This window comes from Rana temporaria, chromosome 9 (assembly GCF_905171775.1).
Source record: "Rana temporaria chromosome 9, aRanTem1.1, whole genome shotgun sequence".
In the NCBI taxonomy this organism is placed as follows: Eukaryota; Metazoa; Chordata; class Amphibia; order Anura; family Ranidae; genus Rana; species Rana temporaria.
In genome coordinates this window covers 119,042,862-119,061,242 of record NC_053497.1, presented here as the reverse complement: position 1 = coordinate 119,061,242, position 18,381 = coordinate 119,042,862, and the positions used below count along the sequence as shown (strand labels likewise).

The window sequence follows — 18,381 nt, the reverse complement described above, 5'->3', positions numbered from 1 at the left end:
CCTTCTGTGCCCTTCTTTGATAATTTCTAAGATGCAGAATGAGAAAAGCCGCTGAGGGCTTTTGTAGTCCCTCAGTCGGGCGGTTCAGTGCCCCTTTTAAGGAGAGCCTTTTCAAAAGGTGGGCTTCTTCTCTGGTAGTGGACCCTCCGGGTGTCATGTATACCACTCTCCCTATTGCAGGAACCCCCGCTTGTATGGATCTGACTGATAGAAGATCTGAAGTACTGACCCGTTCCATGTTTACCATGCTGGGGTCTGACTTGTGGCCTATTGTGGCCACTACTCTGGGGTCTCAGTCACTCACGAAGTGAGCATTTTGCACCAGACAGTGGAGGAGCACCAACTCTCTCCCGAAGTTATTAGGCTAGCGGACCAGCTGGTCCAGGGCCTCATATAAGTCTGTGATGCTTCATTGAATGCTGTGCCCTTGTTATCCAGGACTTCTGTTTCAGAATGGTTTTATGCACACGGTGGTGTAGTGGTTAACTCCATTACTTGGCACAAAGAGAGTCATTGGTTCGAATCCGGACACTGACGCCAATCTGCCTGAAGCAGCCTGTGGCCCTCCCTTTTGATCTGGCGTCAGCACCATGGGTTTTCAGCTAGGAGCTTGCACTTATCCTAACTTTGTTGGGACAGCGAGGCTTTGCCTCATTGGCTACTTGGTACGCCGATATCGGGCGCCTGGTAGCGGAGATACCCTGGCGGTTGCCAGGGCGGGAGGTCCCATACTTCCTCCTGTTGTTCAGTCACTGACTTGCTCAACATGGCTATTGGAAGCCAGACTTTAAGTGACCGGGGTCTGTCCGACTCGGGCATCTCAACAATGCTGAGGGCGGGGGCGTGGCCTGGACAGGCATGTGAGCGGTCGCATAGCACGGAGCTCCCCCTATCGATCCTTCAACGATCCTTCCCGCGGCGATCCTGCTGGACAAAAACCTACCAAAAGACTCACCAGACCTTCCCCGGTGTAGCGGTACCGTTTTCGGACCATCTCTGACTCCCGCAATGGCCCGCAAAGTCGAAAAAGACGCGATGGCGGCGGCGGCCCTGCAATCCCAAGATGGCGCCGGCCCTGCTCTCACACAGCGAGCTCCGCGAGGCTGGGAGAAACCACAGGACGCAAGCAAGTCCACAAAAGCCCAAAAACAGCAGGGAAGGGAGCAGCCTAAGGACATGCTTTACTATACTCAAAAGCTGCAGGGCCCTAGCAATCCCTTCCCCCCCCCTGCTGCCAACCCCATTACATGATGCTGGAGGGCAAAATGGCGCCTCCACACTAGATGACACGCTGCCCCTGGAGGTGTCCCTGGACCAAGATCAGATCGCTGACATGCTAGAGAGGTCAGCAGATGCCCCGCAGCCCACGTTAAGCGAGATCCTGCAAGCAGTGCAGAGATGCACAACCTCTGTGACGGCATCTGTGGATGGCTTGAAATTACAGTTTGGAGCACTGACAGAAACTGTGTCATTTATTAGACATGACATTCAGAAAATCCGAGAGCGGACCACGGCGGTGGAGGGACGCATCAGTGAGGTGGAAGATCAAATACCCCCTCTTACCAGAGATACGAGATCGGCACTACAACAGGCGGCCCAGGCGAACGCAAAAACAGATGACATCGAAAACCGTTTACGGAGGAACAACGTACGCATAGTGGGGCTCCCCGAGAAGGTGGAAGGTAGGGACCCCACGACTTTTGTGGAGTCTTGGCTCCAGGAGGTATTTGGCGCAGATGCGTTCACCACATTGTTTGCGGTAGAGAGGGCCCACCGCACACCTCCCAGACCCCTCCCGCCAGGCAATCCGCCTAGGCCCATGCTTGCCAGGCTCTTGAACTATAGGGACAGAGAGATTGTACTTCGACTGGCCCGGGAAAAGGGAACGGTGCACTACAACGGCGCAAGGGTCTCATTCTACCCAGACTTCTCGGCAGAAGTACAGAGAAGGAGAGCCAAGTTTGCCGAAGTAAAGAAACGTCTACAAAGAATCCAGGTCACCTATGCCATGTTGTACCCGGCCAAGCTGAGGGTCACCGCCAGAGGTCAAGCAACATTCTTCGAAACCGCTGCGGAAGCTGCTGATTGGCTAGATCGCAATGAACAAGACCTGAGGAGGAGACGAGATGCGGACGAGGGAGACTGAAGCCCGGAACCCCACCCGGCGGAATAGGTACGACACTTGCTGAATGGGGGAGTCTTTTTTCAATACCTGTGAAGCGGGACATGTTCAATGTTTATTTTTTTGTCTGGTTAGCGCTGGCTCAATGCTTCAAAAGCTGATATTTCCCTATGATGGAATCAAAGCGGTTGTGGGGGAGACACCCCCACCATGTTGCACAAGTTCGAGATCAATCCCGCTTGAAGGGGTGGACTGTTTGGTGCCCGGTTGGCACTGAGCCCCAGAGAATATGTTCGTTTATTTTTGTTTCTTTTTTTGCTCACCTCAGTACACGGTTTGCTGCCTCCCGCCCCCCTCCCCTTGAATCTGTGCTCCCCAGCACACCCCACGTGCGGATAGACTTCTACAGGATCGCACGCCCCACATCTGACATTAGTGCTCAAACTCAGCGACCCATACCAATGACTTGGCTCAGGACCGATCCGCTGGGGCGCACACCCCATGGCGCTGTTACTTTTTTTTCCGTATCATGGCTACCACACCAATAGTGACGTGGAATGTTCGGGGAGTTCATGACCCTTTGAAGCGTACCATGATCAGCTCCTGCCTGAAAAAATTTCACCCGGCCATTGTGGGCCTACAGGAGACGCACCTCACGAGGGACACATCAGGCTGCCTGGGTTTTTCCTGGGTGGGCAAGGCCTACCACTCCACTCACACCTCCTATTCTCGGGGGGTGAGTGTGCTGGTACACAAATCCTTGGCTTACCAGGAAATTGATTCGGCAGTGGACTCTCATGGGAGATATGTTTTTCTATATTGCAAAATTTTTACCGTAACAATGATACTTGCATTTGTTTATATCCCTCCTCCGTTTTCTAGAGAAGTTATGCAATGCCTTTTGTCATACCTAGTGAGTAAGCCAGATATGCCTGTTATGATCATGGGGGACTTCAACGGATGCCTTGACCCCAGACTAGATAGGCACCCGCCGGTCTTACCACCGTTAGGGGGAAGAGGTACCATTTTGAGCCGCCTATTGGCGGAGGTGGGTTGGATAGATGTGTGGAGAGCCAGGCACCCGACGACCAAACAGTTCTCCTGTTTCTCTAAGACCCACGGGTCGCTATCCCGCATTGATCTGTGCGTAGGGTCCCCCCATATGTTACACATGGTCTCCAAGTCAGAATACCTACCCAGAGGGGTGTCAGACCACTCCCCCCTGGCGGCACACTTGATTACCCGCCCGGCGTCCTCCCTGCCCAGGGCTCCCTGGAAAATGAATGCCTTTTGGCTAAAGCTATTCACCTCTTACGAACGAGTAGGACTGCAGATAGAGCAATACTTTGCAGAGAATGATCAGGGTGTTATCACAGTAGAGGGATGGGATGCATTTAAGGCGTGCCTTAGGGGCACTTTCATAGCGGAAATCACCTCTGTTAAACGCAATTCTGCTGCCCTTTTGGAACAGGTTGGGGATCAGGTACAGAGGTTGGAGCTGCAGTTTGTGACGGATCCCTCGGACTCCGCGAGAGAGGCTTGGATATCGGGCCAGGACTCTCTGGACCGGTTAAGGGCCTCCACCGCGGAAAAGAAGCGCTTTTTCACAAAGCAGGCCTATTATGAGGAGGGGGAGAAGACAGGCCGACTTTTGGCAAGGATTGCTAGGTCCCAACAGGCGTCCCCAGCCATAGGAGCAATCCGTGACTCTCAGGGACGGTTAGTGAATGACCCCGAGCAGATCGTTGCCACATTGGCATCTTTCTACTCAGACCTGTATAGGGCCCGGGACGATTATACTGACAGTGAACTACAGGCGTACGTGGATGCCGTGGCTCTCCCGACTTTGAGCGGGCGGGCCCGGGCGGAGATGGACGCCCCACTGACCCTTACTGAACTAATAGAGGCGGCAGCCTCCTTTCCCACCTGTAAGGCCCCGGGAGATGACGGGATCCCCATGGAGGTATACACCCAGTACGGGGGGGAAATCCTCCCCAGGTTGCTGAGAGCATTCAATGCCTCATTTGATCTGGGGAAACTTCCTATATCTATGACAAGGGCCAATATTATCCTATTGTTGAAACCTGGCAAGGACCCCCTCGATCCAGGCTCCTACAGGCCCATTTCCCTGCTGCAAAGCGATGTTAAAATCCTTGCAAAAGCGCTAGCCATGAGAGTAAACAAGGTCATCCTATCCATAATCCATCCCGACCAGGCAGGGTTTATGCCCCGCAGTTCCACGGCAACCAATCTTAGGCGCCTATACCTTAACATGCAGACTCCGTCGGATTCCGCCGGCCACCGGGCACTGTTGTCACTTGATGCCAATAAGGCTTTCGACAGTGTCGGCTGGCGGTATCTGTGGGCTGTATTGACCAGGTTCGGCTTTGGCCCCAACTTTCTTAGGTGGGTGAGACTACTATATGAAGCACCACAAGCGACCATGCGTTTATCAGACAGGATGTCCCAGCCCTTTGCTCTGGGCAGGGGGACCAGGCAGGGATGTCCCCTGTCCCCCCTGCTCTTTGCTCTGGCAATCGAGCCACTGGCGGCCCTGGTGCGGGATTGTCCTGCAGTCAGGGGCTTCCGCTACGGAGACATGCACGAAAAAATCATGCTTTACGCAGACGACATGCTCCTGTTTTTGGAGGATGCGGAGGAATCCTTGAGCCGGGTGATGTCCCTTGTGGAGAGGTTCGGCCATTTTTCGGGCCTCACCATCAACTGGACTAAGTCAGCCCTAATGTTTCTGGACGGGTCTCCCCCGTCCGACGTTGGTCTCACATGCCCTGTTCCCGTGGTGACCACCTTTAAATACTTGGGGGTATATGTCTCCCCTAGGGTGACCGACTACTGTAGCCTGAATGTCTTTCCCTTGCTGACTCGGTTTAGAGACAAAATCCATATATGGAATAGGCTGAAAATGTCCCTAGCGGGCAAGACCAACCTCATCAAGATGATTCTGATGCCGCAGTTACTGTACCTGCTCCACAATTCCCCAGTAGTCATTACCCTCAAAACGTTTAGAGTGGTCAATTCGCTTTTTAGGCAACTGCTTTGGCATGTTAAAACCCCCAGGATAAAACTGGAACAACTGCAGCGCCCCAAGGAGGGTGGGGGGCTGGCCCTTCCTAACCCATGGATCTACTATTTAGCAGCACAGCTACAGCACCTAATAGGTGCCATGTCCCCGGCTCCGGCTGGCTCCTCGGCTAGGCTTTTGTTGCTTGGCTCGGGGGCTACGTCGATACCAGAGGGACTTGAGGCCCAACAGTTTCAAAAACCTAATAAGAAAATGCCCACCTTCGCGCTTACCCAGAAGGTGTGGAATAAGGCGAGGCAGCTTCAGGGGGTCACAGGATTCACTGAATTCAGCCCGATTTGGGGGAACAATTCGTACCCCGAACTGGCCAAACTAGATCAGGGCCCAAGGTGGTGCCTTCAAGGCATAACGCTTCTCAAACAGATATTCCGAGGAGGCGCGCTGCTCCCGTTTGATACCCTCCGGTCCAGGTTTGCACTCCCCCAATCCATGTTCTTTTTCTACTTACAACTGCAGCATGCAATTAGAGCTCAGGGGGACGCGGTGGAGTGGGCTCAGTCCCCCACTCCGGTATTCCGCGTCTTGAGGGCCGCATCTGAGACTAAAGGTGTTATCTCGCAATGTTACAACATGCTGCTGGACACATTCTTAGAGGGGCACCCCATGAAGGTGGCAGACCAGTGGGAGGCAGACGTGGGCCCGATGACAGGAGACATGTGGGAGGAAGCGTTGCTGGCGGTCAACAACTGCTCGCTTAATGTAGCACAGAAGGTATCCCAGTTATATATTTTATTGAGGGTCCACTTTACCCCGGTGAAACTCTTTAGGATGGGTGGGGTCACCGACCCAATGTGTAACAGATGTAAGGTAATGTCTGGTGATTTGATTCATCTGCTGTGGCGCTGCCCCAAGCTCCATAGGTTCTGGAGCGGGGTCCTGGAAACACTTAATTCTGTGTTCCAGGTCTCTGTCCCCCTGGAGCCGATACATTGTCTGCTTGGAGTACTGGAGGGAGTAATCACGGAGGAGCTGACTCGACTGGCTTTTAACAGAGCACTGTTCCAGGCCAGGAGGGCCATTCTCCTGAAATGGAAACTAGAGGCTCCCCCCACACTGAAATTTTGGTTGACACACATGGGCAAGATGCTGGTGATGGAGAAATATATTTTTCAACACAGAGGGAACGCGGGCAAATTTGACAGGCTGTGGGACGCGTGGCTGGCCACACCTGGCTTGAGCCCTATGGAACTAGTCCAGGGGAGACTGTTGGGCGGTAACTAGATTTGCCAGGTATGGGGAGGCGGGATTGGAGGGCATGCCATAGGTAATTGCTAAATATGTGCTAGATGTTGGAAGGAGAGGTTTGTGCAAAGTGTACTGTATATGCTACTACTGTCGTGTCATACTGTGTGTTTTCTATGTATGTTTTATGAGCAATAAAAACTTCTTTGATTTAAAAAAAAACAATGCTGAGGGCACGGTAGTCTTCTTCCGGAGGATCTACCGTCGCACCTGGCAGGCCTACATCTCTTGGTGCGAAGGGATGGAGAGACGTCCACGGACGTACTCGGTGTCCAGGGTCCTGCTGTTTTTACAGCTTGGAGTGGATCTAAAAATTGCTTAAAGCACCGTTTGGGGGCAGATTTCAGCTTTGGCTGTGTTCTTTCAGTGGCCTTTTTGTGGTTTGTTCCCTGGTGGGTCCCTTTTTGTGGGCAGGGGGTTTGTCATATATATTCCCCTCTTGGTCCATCTCTTCCTCCATGAGTTTTGACTCCGGTGCTCTTGGTTCTTCAGGAACCTTCCTTTTGGAAACATCTGAGAGATTTTCTCTTGACACTATCTCAGAAGGTGGCACCTTTAGTGGCCTTTACCTCTGTTAGAGGGGTTTCTGAGTTGGCGGTCTTGTCTTGCAAGCCGCCATGCTTGATCTTCCATAAGGATTAGGTGGTGGTGCGCCTGCAACCTTCCCTTCTTCCGAAGGTGGTTTTGGCCTTTCGCCGGAATAAGGACATTGTTCTTCTATTCTTCTGTCCTCGGCTGGCGCATCCTACGGAGGTTGCCTTTCATACTTTAGGCGTGGTACGCGCTTTGCGGGTGTACCAGCCCGCTAGGGCTCCGTTTCGGAGTTCTGACTCTCTTTTGTGTCAGTGTCTGGTCCACAAAAGGGCCTGGCGGTCTCGTCGACCACCATTTCTTGTGGATCAGGCAGGCTGTCATACAGACCTATGCTCTTAAGGGGCGGGCCCCCTTTTCCGGTCACGGCACTTTCGACCAGGGCAATTGGTGCTTCCTGTTTTTTTTTCCGACATTACGCTTCACGCTTTTTCCAGAATTTACCTGGTTGCTGTGAGTGCATCTTCTGATGTTTTTTTCGGCCGCTAGTTTTTGCAGGCGGCTGTTTAAAGTTGCACCTCCTCCGTTGAGGAGCTCTGCTTGTTTTGGGGTGAAGTTAAAATTGGTTTTACTGATATATTTCCCACCCCATCGTTTTTGACACTGCTTGGGGATGTCCCACTTGTCAAGATTTTAGGAGCCGTCCATGGACGATAAGAGAAAATAGGATTTTTTTTGTACTCACCGTAAAATCCTTTTCTCTGAGTCCATGGACGGACACAGCACCCACCCCTCCTTCTTTTTTAGGTTTGTACTGCTTGTTACGAACTGAGGCTGCAGCTGCAGTGAGGAGGGTTATGTCTGGAGGGACCACCCCCTGGGCGGGGCTGTTCAACTCTTGTCACTTGTCAAGATTTAAGGAGCTGTGTCCGTCCATGAAATTTTTTTTTTTTTTTTAGTTTATGCACTGATGGTTTTTATATAATTTTTAAATGATCATAAAAATATATTTGCCAAATCCAGGGTGTATCCTGGGCTCTGATTATCCTTGCATGCTTTTAAGCTATCTCTGTATAACTAAGCCATTGACTCTTGGTATGAGCTCGGCTATTGGCTACAAAAATATACACACATTTTTACAGTATTTCATATTTATCTGGTTAAAAATGTTTTTCACTTCCTGAACATGGCTAAATATATACTAAACACCTTATATGGTTTTATGATGTGTAATATGCTGTAAAATTCCCACAGGTCAGCTGGAGTAGAGCAACTTATGTACATCAAGGAAGATCTCATCATCCCGCATGTAAGTTTTTACAGAGCAGTTTTTTTTTTTTTTCTAATTTTAACCAGTGGGGGGGGGGGGGGGAGTCAGATCCCTGCATCAACAAAAAAAGCCAGCAGCTACAAATAGACACTTACCTGTCCAGCACGCCCACAATGGCGGCGGCCAAGGCCGAGCAGTTGCTCGTCTCTCGGCTGCCCCCACCGCCATCCTCGGTGAGGTAATCAGGAAGTAAAGAGTTGCGGTTTCACTGCCCCGGTTCCGTACTGTGCATGCGCAAGTTGTGCGGCACGCCCTCACTGGTCCCCGCTCTCTCCTGGGACCATTGTGTTTCCCAGGAGACGGGGGGAGTCTAGGCCCAGAAGTGGGTGCAAATACCTGTCTTAGACAGGTATCTGCATCCCGCTCCCGCTGAAAGGTGCCAAATGTGACACCGGAGGGGGAGGAGGGTTCTGAAAACCGGAAGTTCCATTTTTGGGTGGCACTCCGCTTAAATGCAGGGATTACTTCTTGCCGAACTGGTCGATTTTTTTTTGGTCTGCGCTTAACTACCTCATGCCCACCGTATTGTCAAATGATGGGTGGGCCGCTCCCTCTTTCTGAGACAGTCATGAGGTCTTGCCACACTTGCGCACCCGTGGGGGCGATCAGTGGTGTGCTCTGTCCCTGTCTGATCACATGTAAACAAGAAAATTCTGATGACGGCGTGTGAGGAGAGAAGAGCTGTTCAGTGGAATTCCCTCACAGGAGAGAATCTGTACTTAATCGGGGTACTGATTTTCAGTACCCCGATTATCAGTGATGCCCATCAGGCCTGCATATTGGCGCCACCTCATCAGTGCAGCCTATCCATGCCCATTGGTGCAGCCTAATCAGCACACATCGGTGAAGGGGAAAAATTACTTATTTACAACATTTTATAACCGTACAAAAAAAAAAACACTTTTTTTTTAAATTTTATTAAGTAAAGGTGCCTGGTAGCCAAGTGATTAAGAGGTGGTTGTGTTGCTGCACTGCAGGGTTGGTCCACCCAGAACATACATATGTTCATTGTACTATTAATACATACTTCATATTCCCATCGCACACTTTCCTGGATAAGCTCTTGGATTCGGGTTCTGTAGTAACAACCAGCTGGATACTGGTGCAAGTTACAGTTAAGATATTTGCCAGCACACCATGGAACGACGAAATTAGCATCCAATCAAATGATTTATTGCATGATCACAACACAAAGAGAATGCAACGTTTCGGAGCCACGCAGGGCCCCTTCATAAGGCATGTGATAAATGTGGGGTTACAGTGTGCAAAATTTAAAGAGCCATCAACCAATCAAAAAGCCACAAAAAGAAAAAACACAAGAGAACCAAACTCCTCTCACCCCCAGACAGGTATGACCTCACAAAGCCCTTCAGAAAACTGCTCAAAATACGTAAAAGCATTGGTATACTGTCCCAAAAGACAGTACAGTATACCAATGCTTTTAAGTATTTTGAGCAGTTTTTCTGACGGCTTTGTGAGGTCATACCTGTCTGGGGCTGGGAGGAGTTTGATTATTTTTCTGTCTTTTTGATTGGTTGATGGCTCTTTAAATTTTGCACACTGTAACCCCACATTTATCACATACCTGATGATGGGGCCCTGCGTGGCTCCGAAAACGTTGCACTCTCTTTGTGTTGTGATCATGCAATAAATCATCAGCTTGGACGCTATTTTCGTCGTTCCATGGTGTGCTGGCAAATATCTTAACATTGTACTATTAAGTCACCTGCTTTCTAATTTGTCCTCTGCTGATCTCTATGTGAAGTTCCTGGGTCTGCATATCTGCTTTGACCAGCATGAGGGGCTTGAACTCTCTCTGCTTGTTGACTTTTGAATGATTAGTGAGAACACCCTAATATGGGCAGGCACATAATTGGGAATGTAAGCATTCAGTGGGCGACACAACCGGAATTGTAATGCAACCTTTAGAAAGATGGGGTGTCTAATAAATGGCCCTATTTGTTTTCACTCATTCTAATTCACATCCTTTCTACTCTTCAGCATCATAGTTTTTATGATTTCATTGTGACAAAGGCCAGAGGCAAAAGTGGTGAGTAAATCCCTCTTCTTGATGTAAGATTATTTTTATGTACTGTGTAAGAATTGCAGTGAGCAGATTTCTCTGCTGGAGAATTCCTCAGTAGTTGTGTGAACATGCAGGTTAAGACCATCGCTTCACAAAACAAAACTCCACACCGGTCGGTATGCAGCATCTGTTGTGTACTTTTTGCTATCCATACGTGGAAAAGTCAGCAGATTTTATTCTCCTATTTATTGAGGATAAAGACGTGGGGAAATAAAGGGAGCTATTCAGCAGGAAGAAGTGAGTTTTAAAGGATAAGTGCATTTTCTAATGTTCAGCAAAATTACACAGATTTGTGCCTAGAAATGTTTTCCTTTTTTTTTTTTTTTTTAACACTGTAATCCAGTTTGAATCTCCAGGTTATATCCTAAACTGTGAGGATGACAGGTAGTTCTTATGTAGGATGTTATACCACTAGGGTTGCCTACTTTCTACAGCTCTTTTCTACCTATGGATACGACAGAAACCTGCTGAGGAAGCATGTGCCGATATCATTCTCTAGTTTTCTCCCCCTTTCACAGGTCCTTTGTTTAACTTTGATGTACATGAAGATGTCCGTCTGCTGAGTGATGCCACTGTGGAGAAAGATGAGGTAAAAATTAAGTAGAAAAACCTTTCTGGTCATACATTTATTCAATTTCCTTTTAGATTTACCTTCAACTATGAAGTGCAAGGGACTGCCTGATTGCATACAAATTGAAAGGGTTTAGGTTTGACCACCTATTATATGGTTTTGGTAAATCTAAAGCCCCTTTCACACTGGGGCGGGAGGTGCGGTGGCGGTATAGCGGAGCTTTACCCCTAATTTTGCGGCGCTATTCGCCAGCTAGCGGTGCGGTTTTACCCCCGCTAGCGGTTGAGAAAGGGTTAAAACCGTCCACAATGTGCCTCTGCAGAGGCGCATTGCCGGCGTTATAGCCGCAGTGTCCCATTGATTTTAATGGGCGGGAGCGGTATACAAAGATGAGGCTAGCAGGACTTTTTTTCCCATCCTGCTAGCGCACCGCTCCAGTGTAAAAGCCCTCGGGCTTTCACACTGGAGAAACAGCAGCAGCAGCTGTTTAGAGTCGGTTTGCAGACGCTATTAATAGCGCCTGCAAACCGCTCCAGTGTGAAAGGGGTCTTAAGGAAAATTGTATAATGTATGGTCAGCCTTGATTTTAAATACGTTGGGGGGAAAGGTTAGATACATTTCCCTCACTTCCTGTACTGGGGGCACACAGCCACATCCTGGCAATGGGACAGAAGTAAGGAGACAAATCCATAATGTGGACCAGTGTTTCTCAACTCCAGTCCTCGAGGTGCCCTAACAGGTCATGTTTTCAGGATTTCCCTCAGATGAAATGGCTGTGGTAATTGCCAAGGCAGTGAAACTGATCAAATCACCTGTCCAAAATAATGGAAAGCCTGAAAACATGACCTGTTGGGGTGCCTTGAGGGCTGGAGTTGAGAAACACTGATGTGGACCATAGAAACCCGACCTGACCTTTATTCTCCTATTACTGAACATTGCACAGTTGTTGATTCCATTTATGTCTTTTAGTCTCATGCTGGAAAGGTGGTTCTGCGGAGTTGGTACGAGAAAAACAAACACATATTTCCAGCTAGCCGGTGGGAGCCATACGACCCAGAGAAGAAGTGGGACAAATACACAGTAAGTGTGCTGACAGTTTGAGGATCAATGCAACAAAATACTGAAAAATAAATTATGCCCAGACTTCAGCTAGATTCAATATGTCATAGTCAAGTGGTCAGCTGGAATCTGGTGATTGTGGGGCAATAATTTATGCCTTTTTAAAAAGTGAGGCAGTCCTGACCTATTTCTATGATAATGTGAGGTAAAGTGCTGTCCCTAAAAAAACAGCCACAGGCATCCGAGAAAACACAAATTGTTCTCTTAAAGCCTACCTAGTTCACTTGTACCTACAGGTAAGCCTAAAATAAGGCTTACCTGTAGGTACAGTAAATATCTCCTTGTAATCCGTGTAACATCCCTTGTAATAGAAAAAAGCTTGACAGGTTCTCTTAAATATTAGATCTGGGGTCAAAAAGACCTCAGATCTCATATTTAGACTTAAATGCAAAAAAAATGGAAATGTTGTCATTTAAAAAAATTACAACAAAAAAAATGTCTCTTTAAGACGCTGGGCGGGACTGACGTTTTGACGTCACTTCCGCCCAACAATGCTATGAGAACGGGTGGGGGCCATCTTGCCAACAATGCTATGAGGACGGGTGGGGGCCATCTTGCCAACAATGCTATGAGGACGGGTGGGGGCCATCACAACAGGCAGCAGCACCCGATCGCCTCCGCCGCTACCGACGACTCCGGTGAGCGGCGGGAGGGGGGCCCCTCTCCCGCCACCGATAACTGCGATCTCGCGGCGAAGACTGCCGTTATCCTTTACAGGACCGCCCACTGAAGAGATGGATACCTCGGTTGTGGCAGCAGCTGCTGCAGTTACCGAGTTATCCATCTTTAAAAAGAGGACGTATATATACAGTGGGCGGGCGTTAACCGGTTAAAGGGGTTGTAAAGGTACTTTTTTTTTTTTTTCCCTAAATAGCTTCCTTTACCTCAGTGCAGTCCTCCTTCACTTACCTCATCCTTCCATTTTGCTTTTAAATGTCCTTATTTCTTCTGAGATACCCTCACTTCCTGTTTTTCTGTCGGTAACTCCACACAATAATGCAAGGCTTTCTCGCTGGTGGGGAGGGGGCGAGCAGCAGTGTCAGGACGCCCACTAACACACAACTCCTTTCTCCATCTGCAAAGTAGAGAGTGTCCTGACCCTCCTGCTCACCCCCTCAAGAGGCTTTCTCCACACCAGGGAGAAAGCCTCACATTACTGTGTGGAGTTACAGACAGAAGAACAGGAAGTGAGGATTTCTCAGAAGAAATAAGGACATTTAAAAAGCAAAATGGAAGGATGAGGTAAGTGAAGGAGGACTGCACTAAGGTAAAGGAAGCTATTTAGGGAGAACAAGTTTTTTACCTTTACAACCCCTTTTAAGTTGACTATGATCAACAGAAATGTCATACGATGCGGTCTGTCAATAACTATTAGGGTTGTCCAGATACCGATACCAGTATCGGTATCGGGACCGATACCGAGTATTTGCGGGAGTACTCGTACTCGCGCAAATACCCCCGATACCTAAATAGAATACTTCCCCCCCCTCCCCGCCGCCGCTGCCGCCGCATCGCACCGCCGCATTGGTTAAACGGCGTGCGGGAACATCACAACTTTCATTTGAATAGCTGTAGTGTTCCCGCGCGTATAGACACTCCCCCTTGCTCGGGATTGGATGGGTGATCGTGATCTGTCCAATGCCGAGCAAGGGGGAGTGTCTATACGCGCGGGCAAAACAGCTATTCAAATGAATGCTGTGATTTTCTCCATGCGGCGGCTTTCGGCGGCAAAGGTATGGGGGAAATGGCTGGAGGGACATGGCTGCATATGTGAGGGACATGGCTAGAGGGACATGGCTGCATATGTGAGGGACATGGCTAGAGGGACATGGCTGCATATGTGAGGGACATGGCTGCATATGTGAGGGACATGGCTAGAGGGACATTGCTGCATATGTGAGGGACATGGCTAGAGGGACATGGCTGCATATGTGGGGGACATGGCTGCATTTGGGGACACATTTAAAAAAAGTATCGGTATTCGGTATCGGCGACTACTTGAAAAAAAGTATCGGTACTTGTACTCGGTCCTAAAAAAGTGGTATCGGGACAACCCTAATAACTATAATACAGAATTTATTGTAAGAGTTTCCTGTGTGACATAGAATATTAAAGGTTCTACTGGCAGGATCAGAGCACCTGTTAAAACTATGACTTTTGCAGTGTTGTAGAATTTGACAGCTGTGTAAAGAAAGTAGGTTGGTAGGAGATTTATCATGATCATCCTCAAATAGAAAGGTAGCAACCACCACCCGTTATTCAGCGTTCCATTATCAAAACCTCAGTAGGTAGTAAAGCTTTAGCAATTAAAGTGCAATTCAACATGGTTGGCTCAGGTTCATTTAAATGATTGATCGCTACCATGACCAATTATTACCCCACAATCGCCAGTTTCTGGGTTTCACCTTCCATATTTACAAGTGTATTTTCTCCTTTCTAAGTAGTATAATACTGAAATACAGGGCAATGGAATAAGTTCTATAAATCCATATATATATATTAAAGCTATGTGCGCACAGACCTCAAAAATCCAATATACTCGGTAAGAAAGGTTTGAAATTTGAATCTCGGATCAGATTACAGTTATTCAAAGTATACAACATATTAAAGCTGTTCCGTTTCAGATGCCATTTTATGCATTGACATACCTCCTTGGAGCCATTGGTCCATGACTCCAAATATATTGAGAAAATAGATCTAAAAAAAATGTGCGGTTGAGCCAGGTTTTTTTGGCCAACCACCCCCTCGTAGGCCTTGTTCACACCTATGCGTTTTGCAGAAACAGTCCATTTAACGTGGTTTCCTATGGGTCACATTCACATCTGCATTTTATGAAAAAGGTCAGGGACTGCGTTTTTGGTTCCATAGACTTCAATGGAAATGCATCAAAAATGCAGTGCTTGCGTTTTTGTTGGTTTCTCCTGCATGGGACCTGTGTGTTTCCTAGAAGACAGGGGGGGGGGGGGGTGAGTGGCGTGGATGTAAATACCTGTATTTTACAGGTATCTGCACCCCCCCCCCCCCCTGAAAGGTGCCAAATGTGACACCGGAAGGGGGGAGGGTTCCGAAAAGCTGATGGTTCCATTTTTGTGTGGAACTCTGCTTTAAGCTGCAGCGAATGGCGATGTATACATGCTGCAGACGTAATGCTTTGGTTCGCTTCCACGACAAAGTTGACCCAATATGCAGCAATCGGCAAGCCCGCTGAACGCTACACATTTAAGTAGATGGGGAAGAGCGGCAAACGCCTTGCAACTGCATGTTGGTTGGCAAAAAATGGGGTTAAAACAGGTGCTGAGGAGGCGTCTCATCACTGCCTGTCTGTAGCCTCTAGAACGTGATCCGAACGCAGATCAGGCTTCAGAGGCAAGGGATATTTAGATACGTGTCTAAATCTACCCAAAGTGTGAATAAAGCCATGAAAACCCGATAGAAGTGTTAACCCTTCCCCCATGCTAAAAAAGCCCAGAATCCTATAAAAAAAAATATGACAGAACCTTTTATTCCCTATGAATGGATTCACTTCACACTTAGGTGAATCACGCCTGTGTCGGCTGTTCCACCTCAGTAATGAGCAAACCTAAACCTACTGACATTTCACAAAACAGCCCAGGTATAACAGAAGAACATGGGCACAGGCTCACATGAGCTTTGCACGCCTACAAATGTTTAAAAATAGAAAATGTGTGAAAAATTCTTCACCACTTTCACTCTTAGATCTTATAGGCCAGAGCTATTTCTATACTTAACTATTTATTGGCCTGTTTATTCACTGGTAACTTTGTATTCATTTGTTATATGAGGTAATAATTTGTTTCCTTTGCAATCTATAGACAACACACTTCGGTGTTTTAAAGGGCCCATTCCCACCACATGCAGTGCTTTTTTTTTTAAATGCACATGGAAAGTAGGTTATATGGGTTCCATTGGCATAGTTCACAACAGTGCAGTGCATTTTGATTCCCCAAAAAAATTAAAATGTGGTCAAATGCACCAGACCCCAGTACAGTGCATTCAGAACCAATCTGGAGGATGTTTTTTGTGGTGTGAACCGGCACTTATTCTAGAATTTGTTCTGTTTTTTTTTTTCTACGTGACTTAAAAGGTTGCTTTACCTGATGTAATATGTAAATGAAGGTCGTCCCTTTGACCTGCCTATGAATGAAATGGTTCATACAAAGTACCAATAACATTGCAATATATTCCCCTATTGAGCTCCTGAACAGCATTTTCAAACATTCATAATCTCCATGTTTACTTGGCAGTGGATGCTGTAGTAAAAGCAGTGGGAAAGGGACAAAAGGGGGCTACATACAGTATGTGCTGTGTACTTCAGTGAAACAGTTTTTTTTTTTTTTGGAGAGATATATATACATGCCTAAAGTCTGGTACACACGGACCGAATGTCAGGATGCATTAGCTGGTTCAATAGAAACCAGACAACATTTGGCCCGTGTGTGGCTTCTGTTGATGGGCATGAGTGAGAAACTTATATAGCGCAACATATGCGAACTGAATCGCCTCTGGGCGCTTAGTATCCATTCCCTAAGTAAACTTTTGCCCTCGGAAGAGATGGGTTTGGATTTTTCTTCTGAAGGCCAGGTAGTTCACCTCCAATCGGATGCTGGTTGATAGAGCGTTCCATAGTCTAGGTCCTTGGACTGCATGACTAAAAAAGGTAAAGGTAAAGGTAAAAGGTAAAAGCCAATGACTGAGAGCGCTGACCGGAGCGTTCTGGCGGGGGAGCCATCTCCATATCAGAACACAAATAACACAGCAGGGCAGATCGCTGCAATAACGCCAGATAGTACAGCGGCTCCTGCAGAGTTGTCAGTTTTTTGTTTGTTTTTTTCTTATCGTTCAGCCCTCAGCTGGCAACCAATTAGACAATAATATGGAAGTGTAAAGGAGATGCTCCAACAGAACAGTAGCTATATAGAAAGCACATGCGTCCCTTGGCTTAGAGCAGTGATCCTCAATCTACGGCCCTCCAGCTGTGGTGGAACTACACTTCCCATGAGGCATTGTAAAACTCTGACATTCACAGACATGACTAGGCATGCTGGAAATTGTAGTTCCTGAACAACTGGAGGGCCATAGTTTAAAGACCCGTGGCTTAGAGGCTCTGTAATATATTATGAACCGTGTCCTCATTGTACTATTTCTTCACTCCGCAGATTCGGTGATCAGATACGGGACAGTTTATCCTCCGTCACATCCAGGGAGTGGCCTGTGGGAAGAGAAGATCATTTCTGTATTATGGAATTATGTATATAATAACATTGTGGTTTCTTTTGTATGTCTGTTAAACCGGGAATAAATGTATTATGTGTTCTATTACTGGAAGTCATATCTTATTGATTGGGATTTGTGTAAAGCGTTACCGGACTAACTGCTCACTTAACTGAGGACAGCCATAGCTTGCCTTGATGTTTGCATTTTACAGCTCAGGGACGACACCAGGTGGGTGATTGGGGTTGCTGAAGCCCCCCTAAAATTTATCAGCTTTTGCATAATTGTCACAATATATTTTTTTTCGTGTAGGAATACAGCGGCTCTGGCTGCACACGGCGATGATATTTTCTTAGTTCCAGCAAGGGATGGGTGGTGAAAGGGCTTTCTGTGCAGGCGGCAGATTTGAAAATGAAGTGTACAGCAGCTCCAGATCCCTCCTGCCTATGCCTGGGGTAGACCAGCCTGGGACCATAACTGGTGATTGAAGGTGGCACAGCTGCCCTGCTACAGGCTGAAGAGGAAGAGGGGATCATGCTACAGTGTAATCTATGGCGCTATCAGAGCAGGGATACAACAGCCTAAAGTGGGAAGACAGTGGGGCCAGGCTCAGGAGAGCAGTGATCAGCTTCTTCTTTACCATCTCTATCCTCATTTGGCTCATGTTTAAAGTGGTTGTAAAAGGCAAAAGTTTTTTTTTTTTTTTTTTTATCTTGGTACATTTTATGCATTAAGATAAAAAGCCCTCTGTGTGCAGCAGCTGCCCTCAGCACCCCCTAATTACTTACCTGAGCCCCATCGCTGCCCAGCGATCTCCAAAAAATCCCTCGCTCGTCAATGGCTCTCCCTCCTGGCTCCTGTGGCTGTCAATCAATGTCAGTTAGCCATTCAGGATAGAAAGGGGGCGGGGCCAAACAGCAGCTCGGTGTCAGTGTACACAGGGAGCTGCAGCTTGGCTGGGGCGCCCCCATAGTAAGCTGCTTCCTGTGGGGGCATTTGCTGGGAGGGACCTGGAGCAGCTAAGAGAGACCTGAGAAGAGGAGGA

The 18,381-nt window shown here is 47.9% G+C and overlaps 1 protein-coding gene across 1 annotated transcript in view; it reads left to right on the top strand.

The window, feature by feature from the left end:
* The window catches only part of FAM50A (family with sequence similarity 50 member A), a 39,442-nt gene extending 21,998 nt beyond the window's left edge, over positions 1 to 17,444 (top strand). Inside the window, exons 9-13 of the mRNA XM_040324279.1 lie at positions 8,253 to 8,307; positions 10,330 to 10,378; positions 10,933 to 11,003; positions 11,955 to 12,065; positions 17,282 to 17,444. Coding sequence (XP_040180213.1) covers positions 8,253 to 8,307; positions 10,330 to 10,378; positions 10,933 to 11,003; positions 11,955 to 12,065; positions 17,282 to 17,290 — 295 coding nt within the window. The 3' untranslated portion in view covers positions 17,291 to 17,444. The remainder of the gene's footprint in view (positions 1 to 8,252; positions 8,308 to 10,329; positions 10,379 to 10,932; positions 11,004 to 11,954; positions 12,066 to 17,281) is intronic.
* The last annotated feature ends 937 nt before the right edge of the window (positions 17,445 to 18,381 follow it).